This window comes from Gossypium raimondii, chromosome 5 (assembly GCF_025698545.1).
Source record: "Gossypium raimondii isolate GPD5lz chromosome 5, ASM2569854v1, whole genome shotgun sequence".
NCBI classification, from domain to species: Eukaryota; Viridiplantae; Streptophyta; class Magnoliopsida; order Malvales; family Malvaceae; genus Gossypium; species Gossypium raimondii.
Window position 1 is genome coordinate 36,599,942 of NC_068569.1, and position 18,476 is coordinate 36,618,417.

Sequence of the window (18,476 nt, forward strand, 5' to 3'; positions counted from 1 at the left end):
CCTTTTCATCAAATTGTTTTTTATAAAGAATGTCACGGTATGAGAACAGGGAAGAATCTCAAACTTCGCTAAAATTATCACAAAACTTGCCCTAATTTATTTTGGATTTTATTTTTAATTAAGAAATAAATAAATTAATCATATATGTTGAATGAATGAGTAAAACAATCTTCTATTGGATTATATTTTGATTCCTCGAATTTTATTTATAAATTCTATGATTTTTAAAATAAAATTTAAATTTTAAAAGAGTTTAATTAATTTTTAAATAAAACATATGGATAGTTTTACTTACTCATCTAACATATATGGATTAATTTATTATTATTTTTAAGTAAAAATTGAAGAAATTTGTTCACTTTACAAACAAAACAGATAGATTACATTACATTGGAAAGCAAAGTAAACTTCTACAAAAAGCCTCACCTTCTCACACTCAAAAATTTAGCAGAAGGGAAGCTTCCAAGCAACATACAGAGTCAGCAAAACACACATACATTCGAACCAAATCCCTATTTCAAAGTATCAAAAACAAACATGCTCCCGAGATCGAGCTATTCTCTTAACGGAACCACCATCCCTTCTCACGCAAGAGTCGATGCTCGAAGGATACAAAGGTCCCTGCGATTTCCCGTAAGAGTTCCAACACATTGCCTCATCCAAACCTCGATATTTAAAAGACGGTTTCAATTGAATATCGGTTAGATCAACATCGGTGCATGGTATTCCATTGCTACACGCAAGGTGAACCGGTCGCGACGTGTAAGTCCCGACGATTTGGTCGTATTTAACACCTGAAATTGCCACCGCCATCGTTTGGTTCTTGCATATGTCCTTGTCGCAGTAGTATTGGTCGATTATTATAGGAACTTTTACGTCAGAGACTTGAATATTGGAAAATGAGACGTTCTTCACAGACCCCATACCTCCCTGTTTCATAAGGGACAAAAAAAAAAGGGGTTAAGTAAGCCTGATAAAAGCTGAATTTTAATCTCTAAATAAATCAGATTACAGTTTAATTTGCTTGTACCTGCCAGGTCTTGATTCTAACTCCAGCTAGTGTATTGAAGACTGAGACTTTCTCAACAACTATATTGGATACACATGCAACACTCTTGTCTTTCCCCAGCCCTCCCAAACTGTGTTCATAAGCAAGTATATGTCAGTTTTCATTACATCATGAATATGGTAATTACAATCTTGTCTTGTCACACAACCAAATAATAACTTTTAATTTAATAATGTTAAATGGTATATATATTATAACATAATTATATATTTATAATACACAATACACATTGTTTAGCTTTTAATACATGAAAGTTGAATTTACCTAATACCGTGACCAGGGCCGCAATTAATATGGTGTATATGAACGTTGGAGCAACCTGTTTGAATGGATACACAGTCATCTCCTACGAAAAAGATAACCCTAATTAATTAATCAAATTATATAATTAGTATATTAAACAATTCGACATAAAATAATAAATAATATCTAAGAGGCCCCCCAACTGGGGTGGAGTGTACTTTTTGTTCATGCTTGTGAGTTCGGTGTCGACAGTTATTATACCGTTTAAAAGGGTCTTCAAACCAATCATATTTCTTCACTATATCATCACTTTTTTAGGCACTTACAAATGCCCTAATGTGCCATGCACTATCCCAAACTTGTCATTATTTCTTTTTACCTCCTATATGTAATAGAATATAACTTTGTTTCTCATAAAATTTTCATTGCTTACCACATCCGATATTGGAATGTTGGATTTCGACATCTCGGGTGTTTTGCAGATGAATTCCATCGGTATTAGGGCTAGTCTCTGGCGAAGAAATCGTAATGTTATCGACTTGGATTCCACCGGAGCTGTCAAATTTAAGGTGGCATTGAGGGCTGTTTATGATTTTGATGTCGCGAACTGTCACATTGAAGCTCGAGTAGAATCTTAAAGCCTGTCAGTGGTGGAAAAAGAAAGAATCAGAATCAATGTAATTTAGCAATAACATGTTGAAAAACTAAAGAAGATAAAAGGAATTAATCAACTCTTACAGTTGGTTTCCAGTTCGGAACATGTTTCAAGTACTTCTGCAATAGAAGATGAGTTAATTTAGTAACTTAAACACGAGTTTTGATTCAAGAATTATCGGACTATGCCTGTTACGAGATATATGATTAACCTGAATAAGATAAATTTGATTAGATGGAGTCCACCATTGAGAGCCTTGACCATCGACCACACCAGAACCTTGAATGGTAAAATTATGGATCCATTTGAAGTTTATCCATTGAAACAAGCTGGATTTCGGCCATGAACCCACTTTTGGAGGGGCTAAAAGAGCTCCATTGATCTGTTTCCAAGTCATTAGCTTCAATCTTTGAGCATTTTGGATAAAAAAATGACAAAAAAAAAATATACTTGTTCCCATTACTTATTTTACCTGCAAAACAAGGTTAGGCATGCATGGACCTTGGAGAGTTATGGGCTTGATTAAGAACTTGAATCCCGATGGAATTTCCACAGTAGCACCAGAGATCTTACAGGCAGCTTTCCATGCCGTTAGAAACGCCTGTTTTGTTGAATTACAACAATATTGTAAGTTATTGTCTCACTCTCTGAAAGAAATTATACCATTAATGTTATCTTTTTTTTTTTTTTTTTTTTTTTTACCTTTGAATCATCAGAAACTCCATTACCCTTTGCTCCAAAGGACAGAACGTCAAATGTTTTGGAACCTGTTGGATAAGAGGCATGACCAGGAATAGTAGGCGGTGATGCAGGGCTTGAGCCTGGAACAGTACAATTGTCGCTGTTGTTCTTCTTCTTGTCTTTTTTATGCTTATGATGATGGTGCTTTCTTCCTTCGACTGAGGTTATGGAAGATGTGATTATTACAAGAAACATTAAAGCTACAAGACATAAACTCCTATGTAACTTCATGGTGTCTCTAGGAATAGGATACTTGAGAAGTGATGAAAGGGAGCTCAGGTTGTTATTGAAACGAGGAAAGGTCGTTAAAAAAAGACAGCTTATATAAATCAACTTCCACAAAAATGGCCTTGTTTCGGTTCTAATTTGCAAGGGTACCCCTAAATATGAAGTCGTTAATTATTCAAAGATTTTTTTATATAGCAGGCCCGAGTTTGATGCTGTATGGAGCTTGATTTGAAATTCCAAGTTTGATTACAATTGAGTTGAATTTTGGTGGTTATTATTTGTACTTGATTCGAGAAAAAGGTTAAACTAGATTGAATTAAATTTGAATACTCATGTTACAGAGTAATTAATTTGTGACTAAATGTGTTTTGTTATACTCTTTGTCTTAATTAACAATGATAATTTTAGTTTAGTTTTGACTGTTGTTGTTATAGTAATTAAGAAGATATGGGTTTAAATATGCTTAAGTATGTTTTCCTTAAATTAGTGATTGAAGAGAGATTAAGAATAAAAATAGGTATGCGTATGAACATTATGTCAAAAGAATAAATATGATTACAAGTTATAATTAGATTGTTAAAAAAGAAAATAAAAGTAGATATTTTACAAAGGGAAAAAAGAATGCTAACCTATGCAGCAAAAAACTCGTTAAGATGATATTAATTAACAAAACATGCAATTAATAAAGGTTAATATTTTGAACTATTGATTGGGTCGTGTAGAAATATGCCTTTATCTTGTATTGGAATCCATAACTAAATGTGTCTTTGCTTCAACCACCGTGTAAGCCCCATACAAAGGATAGGCTGGTTCGCTTGAAGAGAATATTTTTTATAATCAGACGATGTTGTGTATAAATAAATCTTAGTGGAATAAGTGATTTGGCATAATCTAAATTGATATTGATGTTATGGAAGTGCATAATTTTGTATAATCTTATACTTTGTCCATGAATCAAATTACATACCACTAATTCTTAAAAGTAAATTACTTATTTTCTTCGCTAAAATGTTCAACTATAAACTAATTTTCTCTAAAGATACATAAAAATTATTAAATACGAAAACCAAATCACCACTAAACAATCTTTAACCAATGCCTATGATGAATCAAACCCTAAAAATAAATAGTGGAAGCTGTAGGCCAAATTTAGTATTTATTATATGTGCAATTTAGTATAATTGATATTTTATATATATTTTCTTTCATATAGTTGATAATGTAGATATATAGCATTAAGGTTTAAAAAGTCCTTTTTATACGCTATTAGCTGGGAAAATAAGCCAATAAAGAATCAGTAATCTTGCATACATAAATAAGGGCGCCTAAAGGAAGTTTGGATAAAGAAACCTCTTTTATATTGTTCTTATTCGAGATTTCATTAAATATAATGGTTAACATAGAATTCATCTACTAAAAGAAGGGATAAATAATATTTTGAATGGTAATAAACTTCACCTTATATTCAACTCCAACTCTTCACTATCATTTGGTAGAGGTTAATGTCACGCTGTAGTCTATTTTATCTCCTTTAGACTTTTCGATGTTGAGTATATCCTGCCCAGCTTAAAGGTCTACCTGAAAAATGGAAGGCTTCGGATAAAATTATAAGTTCAAAAAATTACCTCGGGTAAATTTTTTTAACCCGGCCCGACTCAAATTTGCAATCAAAAAATAAAACTGCTATTGTTTTTTTACTTTTTTTATTGTTTTGCTATCATTTCGCTATTATATTGTTATTATTTAATTGCTATTGTTTGGATATTACATAACTCTTATTTTATTATTAATTTTGATACTAATGTAGAAATAGTTGCTTGCTGAATTGCACTTATCTTAGTGTTATTTAAGTATATATTTTTTTTAATTTTTCTCATTTGTTGGGAAATATTTATTTTAATATTTTTAGTGTATCTGATATATTATATTTTAAAATTTATTTTATATAAAAAATAATATAAAATTTTTTAATACGGACAGACCAAATTGGATCTGAGCCTAGAAATCGAGTTTAAATTTTTTACTTGGCCCAATTCGAACCCGAACCCGACTTGACCCAAACCATATACAACTCTAATCTCCATCAACATGATGAGATTTGTTAAAGTTATGTTAGATTAATATGTGTTCCAGTTGAATATGTCTGCCTTCTAGCAATTGAGTTTAACATGGGTTAAATTACAATTTGAGATTTGAACTTAACAAAAATTTTCACAATGGGATAAAAATTGTTTTCAGTTCAGTTTAGGCATTGAATTTAATAATTATTCCCGGATTGAAGCTTGAATTGGACAATTGTTTCTACATTGGGACTTGAGCTTTTTCTATTGTCCAAGTTAAGCCTTGAACTTTGCAATTGTTTCTACGTTAGAGGCTGAACTTTAAGATTTTCAAGAATTAACTTGCAAAAAAAATCAATCCCAATGTAAAAAAATTTGTCAAATTCAAAACTTGAATTAAAAGAAATTCACAACTCAATATAAAAACAATTCCCAAAACTTAAATTTAAAAAAAAAAAAAGAAAAATTGCGAAGTTGAAGCTACATTTAACTCATAAACATATGCAACTCCTGTTATCTATCCCGAAATTGAGACTTTCTTGAAATAGAAAAAAAAGTTTTGAACGGGTAACTTTCTTAATCCCTCTTGTATATTATTGGATAATTTGTAGTGGATAATGACCTGGACACCCCTAGATACTTATATAATGGAGGAACCCTAACATTGAAATGATAATGCTATACTACTTTTCATTCTATTTAAAAGATGGTTAAATTACAAGAGAGTTCATGAATTTGATATAAAATATTATTTTTTTTCTTAACAGACGACAAGAATCTAAAATTTATTAAAATGAAAAAAAAACATTTAAAAAGAAAAGAAAGGTGTACACCTCAGAAATGCCTTTTTCTTGTTCTACTTGAGCTAACATACAGCAAAAATGGAGGTTTGGTCGACATCTTCGTCGTCGTCCTAGGTTATTAAGTTGCAGACAAATGAAAGTTGGCCACTTTAGCAATCACTCTGAGAGCCACCAACATTCTGTTTGTTTAATGGAAAAAAAAAAGAAAGAAAATAAATATTATATTATTTTAAGTTTTCCAGGAAAAAGCCTGTGTTAGTGCTTGTTTAAAATAATTTAAAAATATCCTAAAAGGTATTACCCAAAAATTAATTAAACTCAGAGTTCATATTATTTATTTATTTATTGTTTAGAATATATTATTTTGTTGAGACTAAACCTGTTTTAAATATAATTTTATTTCATTTTTAAAAATATATAAATATTCATATAAATTTATATTTTATTATTTCATTTAAAAAAGGAGTTATTTGAATGAGTCTAACTCATGATTTGACCTACTTCACTCATAATACCTTGTGGATTGTAAATGAGATCATTTCTATGAAATCAATTGTAAATTAAGAAAATTGAAAAGAAAAGAAAAAGCAAACATGTACAATGTTTTAAAAAATCTGATTTTCGTTAATTAGGTAAGTTAATCCCCGTTGGCTAAGTTTTATTTATTTATTTGTTTTATAATTTATATTCAAGTTTATAATTGTTTTATTAATAATATTTTTTAAAATTGAATTTACATTTGAATAAGAAAATTTACACAACTCAATTTATTTTGATTTAATTGTAAAATTATATAAATATTAAACATATTTTTTAATTAAATATGTTATGAATAATGATATAAACTTATGAATAGATTTAATCTGGTTTGAATTAAACTTAAATAAAAAGTTTTAAAATTTGTTGAGTAACATCTATACTCTCAATTCCATTAATTTGGATTAAATTTAATTTCCATATGCATGGAAAACATTTAAGAGAGATATAAATATGAAATGTTTTTAGAAAAATAAGTTACTTGATCTTTCAACTTTACAAAAAAATATTTTATTTGACCTTTTAATTTTATAAAAAATGCATATAAAAGATTAAATGTCTTTTTTAATAAAGTTAGAAGGTCAAATAAGACATTTAATCATTCATTTAATTTTCATCCTTTTAATATTTAAATTTGTATTATTTATCAAATCACTTCAAAATGGATAAAAATGTTAACATTTGTTAATTTTACTAGCGTGGCCAAGTAGATTATCATGTAAATAATTAATTTTTAAAATTAAAAAATTTTTAAAAATAAAAAAATTATTAAAATTATTATCAAATTATAAAAATAAAACATATTTTTTCAGTTTTAAAATTAATTAACTATTGACGTGATACGCTACAAACATTACCTTTTTCATTTATTTTGAGATAATTTAATAAATAAGGTTAAAAAGTTAAAAAAATGATAAATTAAATTAAATGTTAAAATATTTTTTTTTTTAAAAATTGAATGGCAAAGTTAGGGCAGCTTAGTTAATAGAGGAGGGACCCCTAAAATTAGGGTTTGACGAGGCAGGCCACACAGGGATAGTGGTCTTCACGTTCATGAGTCGTTGGGATGAGTGATAATATACAGCAGGACAAAGACCCATTTCTTTTTTCCTTTCTTTATTTGGTGGAATGAGTTCCATAATGTTTGAGCTCTCCATATTATTGCTAGTTTAGGGGTGAGTAAAACTCGATTCGATTTGAAAAAATTAAAAAAAAAATTAAATTTCGAGTTAAACGAATTGAGTTATTCGAATCAACTCGAATTTTTTTTCGAATTTCGAGTTCGAATTGAGTTGAGTTTTCGAATTCGAATAACTCGAATAATTCGAATATCAAACTATAATATTTTACATTTTTACCCCAAACTCCCAAACCTTTTTACTTTTCCCTCAAAACTTTTACTCCTTCCTACTTTCCCCCCAAAACTTTTATTCCTCCTCCCAACCCCAATCTACCCAAAATCCATTTCCACCAAAATTTACTCTCCCATTTATTTTTTCTCAAAATTTTACTCCCAAAAACCCTCAAAACATTTTATTTTCCCCCAAAATTTTTACTTCCTCCCACTTTTCCCCTAAAACTTTTATTTCCTTCTCATCCCACCTCCCATCTATCCCAAACCCTCCCCCCTCCAATTTTTTTTAAATATTTTCCCTCCAAACTATTTACTTTCCCTCAAACTTTTATTCTCCAAAACTTTTTATTTTTCCCCTAAATTTTTACTTCTCACCCTTTACTCTCAAATAAAAAATCAAAATTATCCAAAAAAATCACTAAACATAAATAGTAATAATTTTATTTATATCTACTATTTATATTATTAAATTAAATTTCACATTTTATATTATTTATATTATTAAATTGTTTAGTCATATTGAATATTTATATTAAAATTGAATTATTAATTATGCCATAAAATATTCGTGTTAAAATTTTATATTGGTATCAATTTCACATTTTATTTTAAAATAACTTTTATTAAAAATCATTTTTACATTTAATATATTTTTAATTCTAAAATACATAGTGACAAGAATCAAGATAATTGAAATATTAAGCAAGCAAAGAAGCTAATCAATATATAAAAATTAATAAATAAATTATGAAGTGATGAAAGTTAATAAAAATTTTGATTAAGGTGGACAAATTTTATTACGATGGGTGACAATGGTTACAAGGACCCAAAATTATTTTTTAAAATTTAACTCGAACAAATATATTCGATTCGATTCGATTCGAATTTCATCTCACTCGACTCGATTCGATAAAACTTCAAATAAAGTTAAGATGATAAAATGATATTCGAAAACTCGATTAACTCAAAAATTTTTGATTCGATTCGATTCGATTCGATCGAATGCTCACCCCTAGCTAACTTAGAAGGGTTTTTTCTGCCCACTAAACCAAAACTTGTTGACGTAATTTCTTTTATTATATTTATGTACTTTTAGATATTATATTTTATTAATATTTAATAATTTACATTATATAAATTTTGATGTATTTATTTATTCATTTAATATTCTTCATATTTTATTAAAATTAATTTATTTTTGGTATTATATTCATGGCATGTACTCCTGTCATGTTTAAATTTATTTTGTCAAATCATTGAAGTTGACTACGATTAGATTTATCCAAAATCGAGTTATTTATTTAAATTGTACTTTGGATAAAGTTACATTTAGGTTTAATTGGCTTGACTTAACTTAAATTATGATTTTAGTAATAAAATAATATCTTGACTTCTTGATAATGCACTTAATCAACATATTTTTATTATTTATTTTAATTAATTTTGAATATGAGTTTTATCTAATATAGTACTTAATTAATCATTGTTTATGTAGGTACAATTATTGTCCAATGTATCATAAAATGAGCAGATATCTGAATTGTACGAGAGCTTGAGTTCACGCACAAAAAAAAGAAGGATTATTTTATGAAGAATTCTTGTATTTTGAACTTATCTATTTTAGAGTTTTATTAATTAATATTATTATTATTTAAAAATAGTAAAGGGAAGAGGCACTTAGAACCACCCCTCATTCAATTAGGTTTCATTTATAATAATTATTATATTATATACATAGAGAAGAGAATAGGGTTGAAAGGCAGAGGCGTAGCTAGGGGGATGGCAGGGGCCCCGACCCCCAATAAAATGAAAAATTATTATTTAGGCTTTTTAAATTTTTTTAAAATTTTAAATTAATAAAGGTAAAATTGTACTTTGGTCCCTAAATTTATAAAAATTTGATTTAATCCTTTAAAAAATAAAGATATAACTATAAAAAGTTAAAATTTCATTTGGTCGCCTCTAAAAAATTGTTCTGGCTTCGCCCCTGATTGAAAGGGGAGGGCGTATATGCGCATTCAACAGCTACACTCTAAAATTTCTTCTTTTCCTTTAATAAATTTCTTTTTGATTATTTTTATTTTATTGTTATTGAATTTTATGAATTAGTTTGATATAGCTTTAGGTTGATATTTTTATCTATTTTTTGAAATTATGCAACTCAAAACTCGTACTTAAAAACCTTTATACCAATAATTGTTATTTCTTTGGTTAAGGAGATAGACACTATCATCTAATAAAGTCGTATTGACATCAAGTCAAAAAGGATCCATTGATTCAGTGTTATGCGGCATAAAGTTGGAAGAACTGATATGATCAATTGTTTTATTTGGTCCACTGAGGAACACATTGGCATGTCCAATTGTGTGGTTGGTTGGATTCGTCAAGGGAAACAAAAAATAGATTTAAACGACCCACACAATTGAGGTCGTTGATTTGAGTTGGACCCTTCTAGCTTGCAAGGCTATCGAAGAGTTAAGTCGTGGACGCATGTTTCATGGTTGTTCGTTCGGTAAAGGTTAATCATTGGGTGTTCCTACAATTAATTTGCACATGAAACATGCGGTGGTTTGAGGTGTCCTCAATCATTATAACTAATTTGGAGGACTAAATTCATTGTCTAGGATCTATTCGAATTTGGAGCCTAAATCATGCCTAAAGCTAAAGCGTTGTCCATTTGGTTTATTTGGTTTTAGTTTATTTTACTACAATTTTGATTTTTATTTATTTCTATTATTTTTATTTTTAATTGGATTTAATCCTCCTAGTAATTTTCATATAGGTTGTCACACGTCATGGGCAAGGTAGCCGTTTGACTACGCAACCTGGTTAAATTGAATGACAAATTTAGATAACCCAATTGCTGTGGGATTGACCTTACTACTATTTATATATTGTTTAGGCGTAAGAATTTTATTTTTGGTGGACTTGACACCTATCAAATTTTGGCGTCGTTGTCGGGGACTAGTGCTAACTAATTTTGTGTCTTCTTTTTTACCAGGTATAGATGTACCGAATGCTTGAGCACGATCTAGAAGTAGAGAAGACTGCTCATGTGAAAAGAAAATAAAAAATAAAAACAATAAAAAATTGATGAACGATCAAATGTATTCAGCTATGACTGTGAATTATCAACCATTTGGGCTTATGTTAGATTACCCAACAAGAACACAAATGGTGAATGTATCTTCCATGACAAGTAAACTTAGTGATATTGCTAACACTGTTCATCATATTGGCACAGGAAATATGACGCTGGTCATGGTGTGTGGTATATGTACTGCACCCAACCATGCGATAAAAGCATGTCCTGTCTGGGAGAACGATTATCCAAGATAATTTAACACCGTTGGAAATTTCTATGGACAACCTAAAGGGCGATACAACCATTCTTTGAGACATACAATTATGGGTGGAGATACCACTCCAATTTGGGCTATGGAATGAGACCCAAATTTGATCCATATTATCATCCTAGTCCATCAAAGTTGCAACCATAGTCTTTAGGTATGTCTTTAGAAGAACTCGTCAATGCCTTAGCCTCTAACACTCTTGAATTCCATCAGGAAAGAAAGGCAAGTATGGTAAAACTAGAAATCCTAATGTGTTAACTCGCCATCTCAAAAGGTGAATTGGACTCCCAAAAGAAGTTGTCAATCCAAATAAAGCTTAACTCGAGCCAAAATGTAATTTTGATGACTTATAGAAGCGGACCAATTCCAAAGCCCCGTTTAAATAACAACTGTAGGAAAAACTTATGCAAGGAAAACCAATTTGACTAGCCACAAGCAAAAGTAGAACCAATACCGCATATACCGATCATGATTCCACCTCTATTTCTTCAAAGGCTAGTGGGAAACTAATCTGTCATAATTTGATATGTTAAATTAGGCTTCCCTGTTATACTTAAGGAGCTTGTTTTTGGGTAATTTCATGTCTTTTTTTTTATAGTTTTTAGGTTTTCAATTGAATAAGTGTAAATGTCTTGTCTTATTGTTGAAACCAAAACTGGCCAATTGTGTCATTGGGGGCCCTAACGTTCGATTAAGTGTAGTAGATACTTGCTGAAGTCCCGAAATCGTGCAAAAACATTACCAAATAAGGGGTATCATGACATTGAAGCATCAGAATCATGATACCTCAATCAATCCCGGGATTAAGGCATGATACAGTAGTTTTATGATATCCAGGTGACAAGGAGACAGCCCATTTCAAGATTGACAACGATATTGTGATATCTAACCCTGGGTATCGCGATATCATTGTCGTGAAGGGACAAAAAATGATGCCAGGGGTAATGTTTGTCCAACCAAAACACCTATCAGGGGAGGCCTGTTCAAAGGAATTTTGGTTAATTTGGGTAAGGATTTGTTACTAAATAAACCAAATTTGGCTGAGGAGAGAGGAGGCTACACTAGTTTAGTTTTTTTTTTTTCTTTAGTTTTCCTTTAGCTTTCTCTTAGGCTTTCTTCCCCATTTTCTATGGTTTCTTCTTCTTATCTTTTTCCTTTGTGTAAGTGTTTATTTTTCCTGTATTTTGTTCTTATTGTTAGTTAAGTTAGTTATTACTGTAGCTAGGGTTAAATTGCACTTTTAGTCCATTTCTTTACTTGTATTGACATTTTTATCTTTGTTTAATGTATTTTCAGTCTTCTAGTTTTAGTTGTTAAAGCTTTTACCTTTAATGTTATTTGCTTTTTATTTTACTGTTAGATGTTTATATTCACTTTGCTTTTAAGTTTTCCTCATTAAAAATCTCAACTTTCATATTTTTCTTAAGCTTTTCTTTAATGGCTCCCATGGTCATTATTTTTATGTTTGATCATTTAGTTTTTAGCATGAGTAACTAAACTTCTAAGGGGGTTGGTTGGTGGAGATGTGGGTATGCTGATTTTAGGTTAAGGGACTAAATTGCAACAAATTGGACTAAATTGAATGAACATAAAAACTTAGGATTGACGAACCTAAGGGAAGATTTAGGCAAGTGACACTGATAGGTATTCCTATTGAGCACCAATTCTTTAGTCCCAGGTTAGCTAGTAAGATCGAGAGATAAACCGAACTAATTTGTCTAATTTGGTAAAGTTGAGACTGAAAGGTAAAACGGAATCACTTTAGGAGTTTAATCAATTTGGAACCTTAATTAAATGATTAGTGAACCACATTAAAGTCAACCAACCACAGTTTGTTAGTTATTTGTGAATTTCATAACTTTGCATATTTTACAATTTAGTCCTGTAGGTAGTTAATAGATAATTAGCTTAATCACTCTTCAATTTATGATTTGCCATAATATAACTTTTAGCGGTTAGTTGTTTAGACTCCTTTTTTTGCATACTCTTAGCCAAGAATTGCTCAATCGCCTCCTCCATCGGGTTCGACCCCTTGGAACACTCTGTGTTCCTTCAGAACTATAAATATTACAACTGACACTGTATGCTTGTAGTTAAAACCACTTTTCAAAAATAGTTTTTCCAAAATAATTTGTTTTAACGTGCACACGCCAAAGCGATAAAAAACTAATGAGAAAAAGGCGATATAGAGTTCTTTGAAATTTTCTACAAAGATGAGGTAAATATTTCACCACTGGATGCTATGATAAATACATCTTGTTTTATGAAACTTCTGAAGGAATTTTGTACCAACAATAAGAATCCCACCGGTTTCGAAAGGGTAAGTATGGGGGAGAATGCGTTCGCTCTTATTTAGAATAAGATACCCCCTATATCCGAGGACTCAAACATGATTTCAATTTTATGTAAAATAGGTAATGTAGGCATTAAAAGAGCTATGTGCGATGTGGGTTCATCTATTAACATGATGTTGTTATTTGTTTACGAATCAGTTAATGTCTATCCTTTGAAAGATACAAAGATTAGCCTTTGATAGATAGACAAGTCCATAGTCTACCTAAATGGAGTGTTGGAAAATGTTTTAGTTAAAGTTGACGACTTAGTATTTCATGTTGATTTCTATGTATATAAGGAGGAGGATGACTCTTTGGGTGCTTTCGATATTCTATTAGGGTGATCAGTCCTTAGCACTAGAAGAACCAAAATGGATGCCTGTAACGATACATTTACTATGGAGTTTTATGGTAAGGTTGTTGAATTCAATATTTATTGTAACATCCCTCGCCTGACTTGATCTCCAAGTCTGAGCTACAGGAGGCTACAGTCGAAAATGAAACGGTATAGACACTTAACGAGCAATCAAATAAAAAACCACTAATTTCAATCATTACAGCCTTTCAGTACAAATTTAAAACTTTTCCGAGTCTTAAACAAGCTTACGTGAGCTCTAAGATTAACCCGAGATTGAACGAGGATCAAATTATAAATTTTCCAAATCTTTTGAAAAGGTATCGATACCCAAGCTTGGTATTGATACCGTTTTTAGCTTCAAACATCTAAAAATACGATTAAAAATCACAGGTATCGATATTGGTCGTAAAGTACTGATGCCCTTGGGTAAAGTATCAATACTTAAAATGGTATCGACACCAAATCGAGATTTTTCCAATTTAGAAAACAAATAAATTTATTGAAGTATCAATATTAAATTTCAAAGTACCGATACCTTTTTAGAAAATTTGCAAAAACAACCTTTTGGTAACCATTTCATGTTAATGCAATTTAAACACTCAATAATGAAAAACTTCACACTTCTAACCTAAATAAAAACATGATAAGTCAAACTAATTTTTCACATACAAACAATTCAACCAGAACAATTCCAATATGCCACCAATTGTCACCACAACAACTATTAACCATTTACCAAAACTTCTATTTAACAATTCAAACATGCATTTCCATTCCATTGCATTATTTTAGTTCAACTATTTCACTATAAAAAATTTTCATTCATATGCATCATTTAAGGCTTACCATAATACCAACATATACATTGATATACATAACATATAACCATCCCAATTTCAACATCATATAGGGACCAGATCAACTAGCATTCATAGTAAACACATAAATAACAATAACTAGGTACATGCCACATAGCCAAACTTTAAAATGATTAAAAAACTACAAAACCAAATGCGGGATAGTGTGAGCTTCTTGAAAATTCTATCAACATGTTTCGCAAGCTAGCAATATATAGGAGAATGGAAAATAACAAGTAAGCATAACAAATACTTAGTAAGCCCATATGAAATTTACTTAACCTACCTTGATAGTACAACGATTAAACAATTAAAACATATTGGAATTATCATGGCAATCTTTTGGCATCTTATTACTTTCATATACACATCCACAAATACATTTAAAGGTTAGTTCATTTACATGATATGAACTTGTAACATAATCATATACATATTCAACAATTCATCTTATAACATGTAATAACCAAATCATAAACCATTTGTAAACACATATAATCCATTCATATACCATCATTTCAACCATTTCATTTTCATTTAATTACCTTGCTTATTTTTTTGCTCGGAGAACTAAAGTAAATTCAACTCGGATATAAAGGACTAATTTGCTTGCATAATTTGACATATTCAAATTTGCTCCCATAAGCCGTTATATTTGGGCTACTCACATAAGCTGTAGGTCAGGTTTACTTTTGCAAACCTTATTTGATGCTGCTCACTCAAGCTATCGAGAATCGATCTCAACCATTGATAAAGAAACCCCTGACCAACACCTAATTTCTTTTTGAACCCTAATGGAATGTCATCCGTATCCTAATAGTTGACTAAGTTCACATGGGCTCTATTACCAGTTCTATACCATTTCAAACCTTGAAACCGTATACTCACTTTTCATATTTCAAATAACAATCCATATATATTTTTAAACCTATAAAATCATTATATACATTTCATCCAATCATATAACAATTTCACATCATTCAGTACCATGTATCTATTCATATATATCATATATTTCATGTTTACGATCAGTCATTTTAATGCCAAAACATTATTTACCTGAAAATTCGAATAAAAAAGTGAAAAAATATAATAAAAACATAACAAAAATTAATAAGTAAGTCCCATATGAACTTACTTGGAAAAACAACAAGCAAGCGAGGTGTCAGGGGCTAATTTGTAATTTCTCATTTTTCTCGATTATACTCCGATTGATTCAAATCTCGATCTATAGTAATTCATTTCAATCTATAAATACTAAACATCTTTTAACAACCTATTATAAACATATATCTATTCAATTTCATTTTTTGAATGTCCCCAAAAGTTCTACATTTTATTCAGTTTAATCCCTAAAATTGAAATTGTTATAACATTCAAAATTGAGCCTCAATTTCAAAAGCGATCTCAATTTCAACCTTCTATATCTCTCTGTTATCAATAATTACAATAGTTCAACATAAATTTCACAATATTTACACTTTAGTCCCTAAGCTCAAAACTATCAATTTTCAATTTACAAATTAGTCATTTTCATATCTAAGCATCAAATCTAACAAATTAACACTAAATTCATCAAGTATTCAATAATGGAAACTTTTATAAACTTTATCAATTTTGTAAAATAACACTCGGGTTAGCTAAACCGAGCTTTAACGGTCTCAAAAACATAAAAATTACAAGAAACAAACTTAGAAATCATACCAAATTGAGGGACCGATTGCATGAAAGCTTTAAACCATCTTTTTCCTCTTTATCTTTGATATGAAGAAGAATATGAGCAATTTTTTTTATTTTTCTATTATTATTTAGCTTTTATACTTAGTTTAGTTTAAATAAATTATAATTAACCTTAATTAAACATTAATTATTAATACTTAAGCATGTTTAGCAAAATTAGTGGATTACAATCAACAACCACCACCGTTTATCATATTAGGAAGGGGCTAATTGTTCATTCTTTCCTTTAGTTAATTAAAAATCCGTAGCGATTAACTGTTGCCATTTTTACAATTTAGTCCTTGTACCTTAATTAGTCACTTATTTTGTAAAATTACCTATCCGAAATTCAATTCACCTATACAAAAACTCTGTAAATATTTAATAAAAGTATTTACAGGCTCAGTTTATAGAAACGAGGTCTCAATACTTTATTTTTTAACACTATTGACTTTAAGGTCACTACACTTGTACCTTGGTTAACTATCCATTTAACAAAATTTAAGGGCCAAAATCTAATTAGAATTTATACTAACCTCATAAATATTAAGTACTAATATTTACAGACTCGATCATTGAAAATTAGGTTTTAAAACCATCATTTTTGACGCAATTGAAAAACGAGCTGTTATATTTTTGATTCGATAAAACATTCTAATGAAGTGTTTGAGGTATGCAATGAGGATACAATTGATTATGTGACACCTGATTCTTTGGACTTATAGGATGAAACTGAATTGATTCTATTGTGTTGCAGTAATGTAGAAGAGGAAAAATTGAGTCAACTTGGAGAACATCTGGTAGTTAAAGAAGAATTATTGGATTCAATGCACAAGACAGAGGTACTAAAGCCTCTAGAAGTTGGTGTTGATAACGCAAAATTACCGCCCACTTATTATGAACTTTGGCCGCCTAGTCTGCAAGCTCTGACGTAGGAGTTGTAACTGCTATTTGATTTTCTTAGTCTACTTAACTACCTCCTATTGGGAGACCATCGAAAGCTTCTGCCTCAAGATGTGAAAGAAATTCAGATTAGATATTTGACTGAAGCCGGGTAATGAAAAATGTTAGGTCGACAACATTAAACGAAAGCGTTTGCTAGGAAGTAACTTAATTTTATTTTATTTATTTTCCATTTATTTGAGTAATTTTCCTTTATTTTTATTTTTATTGTTAGTCATTTTTAATTTTGTTTCTCTTATGTAGGATTGAGCTTCCCCTACTCGTGATTGCGATTTTAGATTGATCAAAAGTTTGGTGGAAGCAAACCTTAAATGAGTACATGGATAGATTTTTTTGGGGTGATCACACAATTCAATGCACACCAGAACAATTAACATAACCACCTCCAAGTAAGTCCTACCTCTTAATTCATTCATTTGATTTTATCGTGATACATTGAGGAAAATGTATGGATTAAGTGGGAGGCGGGAAGATTGAATTGAATCATAATTTGGTATATCCTAATTGTCTGCGGTGAAAATTGGTCTATTGCTTGCTTAATCATTGAATATAACTTGTATTTTTTGCCTATTTGTATACTATTTTCATTCGGGAAGTTTGAAAATTATTTTATCAATTCTTTAAAGCATTTAGATGTTAGGAAATTTTGACCTTATGACTTGATTCTGATAAGAAAACACGTAGATTCATTTAATTATTTGAGAAAAATGTGTGTGCGAAATTGAATGCTCTGTTATGTTAATTTTGTGTTAAACTGATCGAAATGCTTTATTTGGATGAATCTTTTTTTCGTAAGTTAAATTTTGTTTTATCTTGTGTTAAAAAAAAGTGAAAAAAGAAATTGTTCAATAAATACTTCGCTAATTGTTTAGATAATGAGTAAAGCCTTTGAATTGTGATCGATTAAGTAACCAGAGTTATGTTCTTGGGTTGTCTTTTATCTTTGTGTCAAAAGATCGAGTGACGTTCTAAGCTATTCACTTACTCCACTAATCTTACTAATTATGAGTAGAGTTAGTAGCCATCTAGAGATATGATGAATTGAGTAATCAGGGTGGGGTGCTTGGGTTGTCATATTTGTTCGTGCAAAAATATTTAGTGACACTCTAGATAAGTTTTTCTTAATTTTTGAAAAAGAACTGAACACAAGAAATGAGACAATTGGTTGTTTATGGTTGCAAATATTTGTTAAGTTTAGAGTCT

At 30.0% G+C, this 18,476-nt stretch overlaps 1 protein-coding gene across 2 annotated transcripts; it reads right to left on the bottom strand.

Annotated features, from left to right (window-relative positions):
* Window positions 1-341: 341 nt before the first annotated feature.
* On the bottom strand, window positions 342-3,036 carry LOC105767486 (polygalacturonase At1g48100). 2 transcript variants are annotated; one of them, XM_012587038.2, is made up of 8 exons: window positions 2,670-3,036; window positions 2,440-2,568; window positions 2,179-2,349; window positions 2,051-2,086; window positions 1,746-1,953; window positions 1,334-1,388; window positions 1,031-1,139; window positions 342-930 (listed from the first exon to the last, which is right to left on the bottom strand). In XM_012587038.2, exons 1-8 carry the CDS (start codon window positions 2,937-2,939, stop codon window positions 526-528), a joined length of 1,383 nt encoding a protein of 460 aa, XP_012442492.1. In that variant the 5' UTR covers window positions 2,940-3,036; the 3' UTR covers window positions 342-525. The 2 variants fall into 2 exon arrangements, with proteins under 2 accessions (XP_012442492.1, XP_012442491.1); XM_012587037.2 differs by having other exon boundaries at window positions 1,334-1,415.
* Window positions 3,037-18,476: the final 15,440 nt, after the last annotated feature.

Bases quoted from the DNA above. Each gene is read 5' to 3' on its own strand.
- LOC105767486 (XM_012587037.2), bottom strand. From the start codon at position 2,939: ATGAAGTTACATAGGAGTTTATGTCTTGTAGCTTTAATGTTTCTTGTA. The intron at 2,087-2,178 runs GTTAATCATATA...CTTCTATTGCAG, and splicing joins ATCAAATTTATCTTATTCAG to AAGTACTTGAAACATGTTCC. The intron at 931-1,030 runs GTACAAGCAAAT...CTTATGAAACAG, and splicing joins TTAGAATCAAGACCTGGCAG to GGAGGTATGGGGTCTGTGAA.